General features: G+C 52.7%; 3 protein-coding genes across 3 annotated transcripts; all 3 read right to left on the bottom strand.

The window, feature by feature from the left end:
- Positions 1 to 1,202: 1,202 nt before the first annotated feature.
- On the bottom strand, positions 1,203 to 2,661 carry PG985_002436 (uncharacterized protein; the record flags this gene model as incomplete). Its single annotated transcript, XM_066822205.1, has 4 exons — positions 1,203 to 1,373; positions 1,418 to 1,602; positions 2,369 to 2,569; positions 2,646 to 2,661. 4 exons carry the CDS (start codon positions 2,659 to 2,661, stop codon positions 1,203 to 1,205), a joined length of 573 nt encoding a protein of 190 aa, XP_066689637.1.
- Positions 2,662 to 4,027: 1,366 nt separating this feature from the next.
- Positions 4,028 to 6,414, bottom strand: PG985_002435 (Ran-binding protein 9; the record flags this gene model as incomplete). The annotated part of the gene is made up of 6 exons (XM_066822204.1): positions 4,028 to 4,179; positions 4,248 to 4,760; positions 4,811 to 4,964; positions 5,026 to 5,080; positions 5,132 to 5,300; positions 5,367 to 6,414. 6 exons carry the CDS (start codon positions 6,412 to 6,414, stop codon positions 4,028 to 4,030), a joined length of 2,091 nt encoding a protein of 696 aa, XP_066689636.1.
- Positions 6,415 to 8,935: 2,521 nt separating this feature from the next.
- PG985_002434 (uncharacterized protein) lies at positions 8,936 to 9,846 on the bottom strand (the record flags this gene model as incomplete). The annotated part of the gene is made up of 2 exons (XM_066822203.1): positions 8,936 to 9,335; positions 9,461 to 9,846. The coding sequence occupies 2 exons, from the start codon at positions 9,844 to 9,846 to the stop codon at positions 8,936 to 8,938; spliced, it is 786 nt and encodes a 261-aa protein (XP_066689635.1).
- Positions 9,847 to 11,660: the final 1,814 nt, after the last annotated feature.

Raw genomic sequence — 11,660 nt, 5'->3', positions numbered from 1 at the left:
ATTCACCCCGCGCGGTGGTAGCCAAGCAGATCGATCATCTTGAATTCCCACATCGTTATCGCCTCCTCGGCCGTTACCCCAGTCCTTTCTCAAGGAGTGGCATATCCACTGCAAGGTTGGAAGGGGTGAGGGGACGGAGGCGGTAGCCGTAAGTAGCTGAGTATGCCATGGTAAACCACTACCGGCGGCGGACATCATTTCCCTGGCGCGAGTCATGTTCCTTGCAGCGGCCGATGTGTCCGATTCGGCATCATATCTATCATCACCCCGCGGCCAGCAAGATGCTGGGGAACTGGTTTTCTCAAGGTCTCCCATCGGGGTCCAGTGGAGATGGCTGGCGATTGTTGGTGTGCCATTTTGATGCAAGGTATCCCCATGATGTCGACAGCGCTGCTCTTGGTATAAGTATTCCCTGTGAATGACCGACAGGCCAGTTCATCCAATCGGTTATTCTATTATCCAACGGAACAAACACTATGTCAGTAGCAGCAAGTGACTGTTTGGCATTATCTGGCGGGAGCAGCGCTTTCGCCATCAAGGGGATAGCACACAACAATTGAGAGGGGCGCTGCTGGGCGAAAAGCATTCTGTCCACGGGCCCAACTGCGATCCATTGATTCTTCTTTTACATATTTCTCGCTTGGCATACATACGCCGCGCTCATCGATCGTCTTGGCTGATCATCGTCGGCCCCGCAGTGGGTGAATGGGAGTGACGTGCTACGCTGATCCCATCTACACAGATCACGAGACCGTAGTAAGTAGGAGATCTTGACTGCGTAGTGCGAATGTGCGCCCATCACGGTTGATTGGGCCAATTCTCGCCCCCCTATCTGTATGTACGGGCCCGCGAACTGCAGCACTGTACCGTATAACCTCTTAAGCTGCTCAAGTGATGGTATCCATCCGTTTCACCTGTTACCTTATCGTGACGCCAACCTTGCCACTTACCCCGGTGTCCCTTCGATCCTATCGTCGCCAACACTAACGTACTGCGACGCGAAGAGATATAGGAAATCCGGGGCCTTGATGCGTCCCATCCAGCCGACAACGGGCATCTATCTTCTCGTACCTGGCTTTCTGCCGGGTCTCAGTCGCTGTAGCTCTCTGATCTTGCCTCTACGGGTACTCCATTACGGATATCGCATTCGTGGCGGGCGACACGCGCCACCGTAGCTTTTGTATTGACCGGATCAACCCCCTTTAGCGGCACAGGGCCGAATCCAGAAGACGGGCGACAGCTGCCTCGCCCGGCACCAGGTCTACGCGTCCGCCCCGTACGTCAAAGTCGGGTGCCTCCTGAGCCATGCTAACGTACTTGGTCGGGTTGGACACGGTGCTCTGTGTATCTCCCAGGAGTTGGGGTTGAGTTAACTGGGAGCATCTATGCAGGCTGCTACGTCTCGCCGGACCCGTACCTGGAGGCCGTCGTCGGCACGCGGCCCCTCACCGTCGTGCCCTCGTTCTGCATCGGCCTGACGCTGTTCGGGTGCCGCATCTGTGGCCCTCGATGGCCCGTTCCAAGTTTCCCCAGGCCCAGCGTCTGTTGGGTGAGGGACTGGCGACCCCACGGCGTGCAATGCAAGACGGTGCGCACGACAACCTCTTCAGGGCACAAGATGGTATACGCGGTTTAGGACATCAAGCAGAGGATTGAAGTAAAATCAATTAAGTATATTTCTCCGTTACCTACTCGGGTCCCATCAAAAACAACCTTGGTCGGGTCATTTTTGGAATAGAGTTCAAACGTACCAAAGCCCGCCCAGTCTGGATGAGGTCCCCAAATCCCCCTTCACCCGGAAATACCTCTATATCGGAGATGTCTATATTCACGAGGCGATTTCTTATATAAACCTGCTTGTTTTCCCATCTGTTGGACCAATATCAGATAAACACAACGCACTCAACACTGCACACTTAACACTACACATTCACACTACCATCATCATCATGCCTAGACAAAACAGCTCTCAGAGATGCATCAACCTTGCCTCCCAGCCCAAGGGTGAGCCCACTACCAAGGTCAAACAACGCAAGGGTAAGAAGCACACCATCCCTGACTCCCAGCCCGAGCCTGAGCCCGAACCCATCAACATGCCCAAAGTTCGCAAGTGCAAGAAGAACGAGCCTGAGCCACAAGACCTCGAGCCCGAGCCCAAGGGTGAGCCCACCACCAAGGTAGTCAAACAACGCAAGAGCAAGAAGCACACCATCTCCGACTCCCAGCCCAAGCTCGAACCCAACCCCAACACCATGCCCATGTCTCGAGAGTGCAAGAAGAACGAGCCGGAACCACAATACCACGAGCCTGACGAGAGCGAGGGCCAAAGTGACACGGAGGAAGACCTCCACGCCTCAGGCGGCGACACGTTCAAGATGCCCTGGAGCATCCGGTGCAAGAAGTGGGACTGCGACATGTTCATCCGAGAAGGCACCGTCCTGGTCACCACCGACACCACCGACAAGAAGAGGTGTAAGCTTGCGAAAAAGGGCAATTACGCCAGGTTCAACTGCCCCGGGTGCGGCGCCGAAATCGTCATCAAGAAGGGCGGCCGCAGCCGCAAGGACCGCTATGACCAGAAGGGCATGTTGTACATAACCAACGACAGGATTTTGCGCCTCCACTTCAAGAACAACGCCGCGCACGGGGTCGAGGCATCATGGCCGTCATGACCGGCGGGATATGGACGCCGCTGAGGCGTTGAAGATTGTTCGGCTTGACAACGAATTCTCGTGACAAACTGAATGGGAACGTGTGATGAAAAAGAGGGAAAAGACTGCATGAGAAATTCCCCTAGGCGCAATTAATCGCTAGCATGCATTCCTGAATAGAGTACCACTTGAGTTGAATTTGAAATATCATTAAAACACTTGCCTGGAAGAGTATGTGTGAACAGACGGAAAGAGGGGTGTAACTCCCACCAGTGAGGAAATCACGAGTGATGTAGTCCTGGCATGTATAGTTCAGGCCCGTGTCGAAATTCTGGCTGGTGTAGCTCAGGCCGGTGTAGTTCGGAACCGCGCAGTAGTTGGCCGGGCCCGCTTGGCCCTGGGTGTCCTGCCCTTCGCGGCTCGGCTCGGCTCACTGAGACGTCTAACAAGTACACGTAGCCCTTCACGGCGTTCTGGTGCCAGCCTGGGATGACGGGTGGCAATGAGATACAGAGTCGGCACCCGGCGGTGACGTTCTGGCATATAAGGGAGGAGGTGATCTGACAACACAACACCAGAGATTATACATCTCTAAATCTGCATGCAGCTGAGTACGCTAGGCGACTTCGGCCCATTGCACATTCCGTCGACATTCACGGTGCCAGTCTGGTCTGGTCTGTGAGAAGGGGATGTTGCTTGCATTACTGAATATGAGTTGATTTCACCATCCCATCCACAGCTGCTCGTCGGTCGTATCCTCTTGGCTCTTCTTGCCCATACAATACATGGTTTCCACGCGCTCTCTCCCTTCGTGCAATTCATTTCTGGTGTGAAAACGCATCGTTTGATCGTTCGTTACCGCTAGGAATAACAGGTTATCAACTATTCTACAATCGACAGCGACCTATATCACTGAGTTGTAAACGGAAAAAGACATACATTCCCGCTTGAGAATACATCCAAATCCGTGGTAGCGGGTTGGGTAGAACTGCCTTGGGAATAATAAATGACAGTGCCCAAGCCACCATACAAATGCAAGTCGACTCTATGTTTATGGGGTGGTTTGCACTGTCCCCCTTCCGCGCGTATTCGGTGTATCATTGATACGAGGATAGGTGAATCACGTCGGAAAAAAGATCGACTTTAAGCCAAAGTCGTAGCCGGCAATGCACCAAAAAGAAATCCACAAAAAAAGGCCTGTACGCCACAACCTTGTCCGGAACGCCGTGGAATATGTATGCCGGAAGGCTCCTCTGCTAAGTCGAGAGTTGTATCGAACGCATATAATCTTGAGACGGGCGGGGCGCAGACGGGCCGCGCCGGTTGTGTTACTCATGTAGAGCTGCCCACTTCTCGGCTTTCCGTTTGTAGGATTTCTAGAACAATTGCGATTTGGGTATTTCGTCAATGACCGACTGGACAGTAACGAAAGAGCCGGAGCCGCCGTCCTCTCTCAGGTAATCCAGCAAGACGCTGGTCTGCCCATATAGGTTTTCTAACGCCGAACGAGACGATTTACCCAAAGACACTAGCACCACATATTAGTAACGGGTATAGCGAAACCGGGGGATGGGATACAATAGCACATATACTCACGTAGAATGGCCGAATTGAGCTCTTCGGCGACTGCCACCCGGTTTCTCTTGTCGAGCAAGTGCGCGACCTCCTTGACGTGGAAGGGGTTTTGATACGCCATAAGAGAGAAAACATCGTCCAGCGTTTTCCTGATCTCTTTCCTTGGGTCGTTCGTGAACTCTGCTTGCAGCCGCTTGCCGTATTGGACTGCATCGAGCAGCAAAGTATCGGCATCAAGCCCCTCTTCAGTCTCCATCTTATCGTCTGAGAACCCATTCTCGTCCAGATCCATCTCATTCGGAATATCGTCCATGCGCGGCTGGCCATTGCTCCTCTTAAGAACATTGTTGCTTCCGTTGGTCGCACTATGGTTGTTGTTGTTGTATTCGGCTGATTTCCGCACCATTTCGATGAATTTGCAGCATCTTAACCGGAAGTGTACTTGCTCGTTGTCTTCCAAGACATGGGGATAGTATATCTTTGTGTACTTCAGTGCTTGGTCCACGTCCCCTCCTAGTATAGCCCTCCGTATACCTGCTTCAGGTCAGTACTAAGCGCCTCTTAATCGTACAGGCTTCACCTACGTTGTCTGCGAGTGGCATCTTCGTCGTCTTTCACGTTGATGCCCCCAACTTGAGTGCTCGGGTCAAGTTTCAGCGCTTGCTTCTCGCCGTGAATTTCTTCGGCAAAGGCACGGGCAGTCTCGACGTAGCCGTCGTGTTGTAGAAACTGTAGGACCTGAGTCGACCGTAGTGTCAGTGATCTAACAAGCCATCAGGCAAGGCAAACTTGAACTTACTAATCGTTGGATGAGGTCCGTCTCGTTCAAAGGAGGAGAAACCAGCTTGTCAGTACTGTCACATCGTCAGTTTGTGCTCAAGTAGGGCCGCGGTGACTTCGCCTACCTTGTTCCTAGGATTTCCTGCTTCACTTTGTTCCGTTCAGATTGCATCAACCCATCGATATCGAAAACGAAAGGGGTATGACCGAAGTTGACTCGGATGTGCTCGCCCTGCTTCTTGAGGCCAACTGCTGGGTAGACCGGACCCCCCTTCACGTCTCGGCAGGCGATCCCTATTCGTCACGTCAACTCGGTGTACCTGGAAAGAAGAGAGGCGTATGCCATAGAACCAGACATACCAAGATGGATGCCATTCTTAGTGAAGAAGGCGTTACCGTTTTTAAAATTGACACCGCATCCAATCGTGTCCCCAACGCAAAACGTAGGACCGTATACCTTGCCAGATTGGTGACCAACATACACATGACCGTCGTCCCCGTGATAGCCATAAGAGTCACTTTCCCAACCTGGCAAGCGAGCTAACGACACAGGCCTGTGCGAGAAGCCCACACTAATCGTCGTATCATCTCGTTTCCTGGACAAAATCGTCACTTCAAAATAGTAGAGCCCGGCCTCGGTAGGCATCGCGTGGTCTGCTCTGATTGCACAAGCCTCGTGATCCCTCTCTCCAACGGGTTTGGGTCCAGTATATTTGACTTCCTGGCCGTCGCCTATAACCTCCAGCCCGCCATGCTTGTCGTCCTTGTTCCATCTAGTCGGTAGCGGGGCTATCGACACATCTTCTTCCAAAAGTGGTGCTCTTTCAATCAGGTCGTAGGTCATGCCAAGATGGGATATCGGCTTCGTGTGGGTTGATCCGGGGATAACCTGGGGAACATGCGCACCACTGCCACCGACCTGGCCCTCATTCTGCGCTTGTTTTGCTTTATGCGCCTCTTCCAGTTTTTGTATATAGCTTGATCCCCGCAAGTACGACGGTGTGAAAAACGCACTGGACCGATATTGACTGGCCCATAGAGTATCGCCTGTGCCGCCATTCATGTACTTCTGGAATGCCCTCGAGAACGGCGGCAGCTGCGGAGCCCGCGCCCCGAGACTCGAAATGTCTCCGTCGGGCGTAGACGAGCCCCTCTCGGTCTCCATGGCGTGGGACTGAAACAAGGACGAGAGGCGTGCCGGGTACATGTTGGAGTTCATTTCGTGGGATGGGTTCAAGAGATGCGACAAGCGGTTGATCCGGGGTTGTGAAGCCGAGGAGGTCGGTGTCGAGTTCGGATTCGTGGCAGAGGTGATGGAGGCGTAGGAAGACCTCATGCTAGGAATGTAGCCGGTGAAAGAGGCATCCAAAGGCAAACCGGCCGAGCCATGCGAGTATGGGTTCGACATGCCGTGTCAAGTCGCTCGTCTATGTTAAGGTTGGGATCCCGCCAGCGGGCGAACTGAGCTGGACGCCAGGGCAAGACAATGCAACGGAGCAATGCTGGAAATAATCTCCGACGGTAGGAAACTGCGGCAAACTTGCGCAGGAAAGGAATACAGCGGGCGAAGTAGGAGCAGGGCAAGGGTTCGGAGTCGGCACGAAAGTCAAGTGAAGGGTGCGGTATCGCAGATAAGCGTGGTGCTTGTTAAGGTTCAGGGCAATGATGGACGACGAGCTCCTGGATGGACACTGAAGGAGGGAGAAGCCCTTGACGCCCGAAAAGCCACCGCTTATGGCGTTCTAATTATGCCGCAGATCAACCCCGATGCAATGATTATGAAGGGCAGTGGTTTCTTGTTCTAGTAGAGGGTGCTGGGAATACCGAAGTTTATGTTGAGTTGGAGGACGTTGATGTCGTCCGTACCTGTAGTTGAGTAACCTAGTGCCAATCCCAGTCCCAGCGTGCAGCACCAGCAGCCAGCAGCAGCGGCCAGTGAGTGTGGAGGTGGTGGGTGAAGTGGGTATGATGTGGTAGGTAGGTACCGACCAGACGATCTATCTATTCGATAGAATTGCTGCCGACGATGGTCGTATTATGCTCGAGTGGCATAGTCAAGTATATAGGTATTTGAATCAACACTAGAAGCGCAATATTTCGAATTTATTTGACCTTTTCTGGCTGTCGCTACATCTATCAAGGATTGGTAAACCTGGCGGATTTGGTGGTGAGTTCGGTGACTCGGGAGTCTTCGTTGAGGTCCCTCCCACAATGGGTAGGTACGGATAGATTCGACGATGATGCGTATTAGGTAGGTACCTTAGGTAGCCGGAGCTCTCCTTTGTCAACCAAACTCCAGCAACAAACAAGCAGGAATCACGGTTCTTTTACGGCCTCTCCTCTATTGCTATCTTGAGAGCCGGAATCGAATTACCATTCTTGAACATGCCCAGACTTTTGCGATATCAGCAAGTTGGAAATGCACATCGTTGCGTGCCAACGCTATCTATCCAACTATCCTAGCTAATACCCACCTGGCCCGATAGGCAGTCATGCGCTTCCATATCCCAAATGGCATCATCATAGGTCGTTTTGCGGAGAAGTCTCCCAGCTCCCTCCGAGCCTCCCTAAGATAATGAATGCCCTGCCACCTGCTGCTGCTGCTGCTGCTGCACCGTACTACACCAGCTGAATGACACGAAGCTTAACACTCACGAGCTATGTACATAAGCTAATACCCAGTTTCGTCAGGATGCAATGGATGAATGCACTTGTCAGGCGTGGCCGGTCCGCTACACGTCAATACCCATTACCTCTTACAAGTAGCAGCGAAGTACGTGGTTGTTCGTAATGGGCAGAAATGCATCAATTGATGCACCTATCTCCTACACGGCATGGGCATGGGCATGGGAATGGCAAAGCTGTGGTTGCGAATCCGACCCTCTCCCACTCGTCACATTCCAATCAGGACAAGCAAGCAGACGGATTTGGCCGCACCCAGCTGAAGTTGGTGTTTTTTGACTTTCGTATTGATCGCTTGCCCATTGCAAATCCTGAACTCTCACGGTTCAAGAGAACAGGCAAGCAACGACGAGGACGGGTTCAAGTATGTACAGTAGTAGCGAAACCAGAAATAGATCGACCATGCAGAATGCGTGCATCCATCCAGCCGCCCACTCTCAACCCCGTCGGACTGGCGGAGTGGGTTGCTTATGTAACATGGGGCTAGCATTCGAGAATGTCCGACCACCGACGATGATTGTAAGTTCAAGGGGCCTTCACCAACAAACTAGATCTGTAGATGTTACCCTGCTATGGCTCAGTGACTCGCTAGAGTCAAATCCAACTGAAACACAAGCATCCGAACACCGCATTACAACTCACCGCATCGTTGTCGTTCTCAGTGTGGCCCCCGCCTTGGATGTATCAAGCATGATGCGATATTCTGCTCTTCTATTGACTTACATGTGAATACTTACGAAATCCATAGATAGCATCGGAGTCCCTTTCGAGCCCTTCGACTTGCCACGAAGTCGACACACCTACTAAGAACGGATGTGCTGGTAATTGCACAAATAATCCAAGGTCAACACAGGCAATGACTGTAAATGAATATACTTAAGATAGGGTATGAATGATGGCAAGAGGCATGTTATACATGGCCAATGCTCTATTAAACCTTGGTTCCATGCGAAAAGCTACAAATATAGTACATGCGACAATGTCGTGTCCCGTCGACGCCTCGCCGATGCAGCCTGATGGCTGTCATCTGGCCCTTAACTCCTGAATAAATGACATACCCTGCCGGATGCGTGGCAAGGAGGTGGTCTTCCAGTAGGCTCCATATCATCCTCATGTGACCAGAACGCCTAGCTTTTATAACCTTCCGTAAACTCCAAAGACAATATCAAAGGCAAGTATCCGCCGGGGCATGAGCCCGTGTAGAATGTGATCCGTGTCCTGCCGCGATCCGAGAATCAACGCAGCCCTTACGACGCAGCAGCGACTGGCATGGGAGCAGGAGAACTGGCAGCCACAACGCTCGGGGGAACACTTCGTTGCTCGCCATCGGCAGCGCTGTTGCTGTGTTCGCTCTTGAGTTGACTTCCCTCCTTGTTGTTTTCTTTGTTGCTGCTTTCGGCCGAGGCCGTCGAGGTCGGGTTGGCGCTCTCTGGTAGGAGCTTAGGCGGCGCGGTCCAGCGAGGCACTTCCCACAAGACACCAGTGAAGCTCTTCAATCTAAAGCCGCCCTTGGCCCATCTTCGGCAGGGCTTACCTGACCGGTCGAGTGCTCGCAGGCCAGCGTTGATAGCGCCTTGGTTCGCCTTGGGGCCCAACTTGTGGTACGCGCCTCCCGCACGCGAGCTTGGGTCAATCGAGCCGTCCTCCCTATAAAGACGGGTTAGTCAAGTGTTGAAACCAAGATAAGCGGTTACAAGCGATCAGGCAAATGAATCTGGGCATAGGCCCGAGACGTTCTTTGCAAGCATTTGAAATGATGAGAGTGAACTTACAATCTCGGCTTCTTCTTGGGGCCGGGCTTGCCTCGGATCCTTGGCTCAGAGCCATTGCCAGGTGCACTTCGCTTGACACCCTTCTTCTTCGGGCCATCGGTTGGGGGTCCCATGGGAACTTGGGCAGGTGTGCCCGGGTTCGACTCGGACGCGTTGTCGCCATTCACTGCAACGGGAGGAGCAGGGCCATCGCTGGGAGGTACCGAAGCTGACGGAGCCGGAGATTCCTTGAGGGGAGATTCCTCTTTGACCTCGGAAGGCGCGATGATCTTTCTCAATCTGTCGGGCGAGACCTTGAGTGTAGAGATGAGTGTGGGCTTGGCCCCAGACTTTCGTCGGTCCTTGTCCTTAACAGGAGTGGACGTCTTGGATGCTGGAGTAGGCATGGCGATAGCCTGATGGGGGAGTGAGGCTGAAGTTTGGATGTCGTGATCGGTGGATGTGGTGGTTGATGATGGAAAAGGATTTGGTGGTCAGAAGGCGAAGGGTGGGAAATTTTATCAGTGTCGGTGATGGGCAGGCTGGAAAGTTAAGGTGGTGGGTGGATTGTGCAAGTTTGGCTGGGTTTAGGTTGGTCAAGAAGAAGGCAAGACGGCTTGACGGGACAAGTTGAGGATGATGGGCGATCCACCGCTCGCTTTGCTGCGTGTCGATTGATGGTGTAAGGGGGCCAGTGTGCGAAGCTTTTTTCGGCGTTAGTACCTCAAGTCCAATCCTGGGGCTGGACAGGCCGGTTGGTGATGATGGTCTGGGGGGTGCAGTGCAGTGGTTGCAGGGCTGGAAATCACTTCTTCACATGTGTAGAAATGCAGACGACGATGACGATGCTGGAGATGGGGTGGGATGAAGATTATTTATTGAATTGGGGGGAGCCATTGTTGCTCTTATTGTACGTATGGAAAGAGTTTTGGGGCTTTTTGGTCCAGTCTCATTTCCTGTCCTTTTTGGCCGCAGCTCCCAGGCGGCGTGACAATAAACGACGGGATCGATGCTCATATTTGCTTGGGGTGGTGCGGTGGTGCGCGGTGCTATGCTGCTGCTGGCTGGCTTCGAGATTTCTGGGGAGGGCGAGCGTCCGAACTGGTCTGACCTTTCTTCCTTTCTTCTTTTTTGGTCCCCAGTCAATAAAGTCGCGTGGAAACCTGGGAGTGTCAGAGTGTCACCCGCTAGGCCCTTCTAGGTCTAGCCCGGCCGGCTGGAATAATCCGTAGATTCCTGTTTCCTCCTTCTTTGATTGGCCTGCCAGGGATACCGAGAGATGTCTCTATTCGCACATGGTCAGACCCGAACGAGGCGTGTGGCATTTCATTCATGTCGAATTCTTGTGTTTCTACGCTGGAAATTACTGCGGCTGCCCTCACGATTTCTACTAATGTTTTCAGGGGACATTGGTCGTGTTGTTCGCTTGCGGAAACACTTGAGACGCGACGATCTTCCTTAAGACAAAGGAAGGGGTTGTGGCCATGGTTCTGTCAGTCAGTCGGGACAGGACCGTTTTGGTTGCAGTCGGCGGCAATTTTGGTCGCCTGGGCCGATGACGCCAAGTGCCCGTAACAAAAATTCATCAAATCTACCACATGCAGTACGTAGTAAATCAAAAAGGATTAGGTTGGTACATCACGCTTGCGGTTATGTATTTGACTGATCGTGGACTCCGCCCAGTGACAAAGAAGCCTCGTCTCCCTGAATCGCAAGTTGAGCCCGGCTCGAGCGGCCTTGGTGTTGAACATGGAAGCCTTAATTGGAGGTGGCAGGGCCCTTCCGGTAAGATTCATGCATGAAAACACCAACATTGAACTGTAAGCAGCCGCCCAAAGGTATTGCACGCTGTTAAATTATCCCAGACCGCTCTTCGGGTTCTCCGTCGGGGCGTCAGGTCTCTGAGAGCTGTCGTATTTGATTTGGTTTGTCTTGTCGCTTGCCACCCTCGGTTGACCTTAGACCTCACGAAGGGACGCGTGCGATCTGGAGCTGCTAATCCCAACCAAACCTCCTATCGCCAGGTGGCAAGAAGGTATCATGGAAATACGATGGGTTTGCTTAGTTTAGTCTGGCCCTCATCTAGCGCAGGTCAGCTTGGAGCATATCCAATTGGCCAGACCGCGCGTGATTCGGCTTCACTAAAGCACCTGTAGATACCAATAATACAGAGTTCTAGCCCTCCCTCCACCAACAACCACTCGGCTGTCACAAGTCATTT

The sequence above is a fragment of the Apiospora marii genome (assembly GCF_038362585.1).
Source record: "Apiospora marii strain CBS 49790 chromosome Unknown utg000002l_segment0_segment0, whole genome shotgun sequence".
NCBI classification, from domain to species: domain Eukaryota; kingdom Fungi; phylum Ascomycota; class Sordariomycetes; order Amphisphaeriales; family Apiosporaceae; genus Apiospora; species Apiospora marii.
This window is presented reverse-complemented; position numbering and strand designations above follow the sequence as displayed.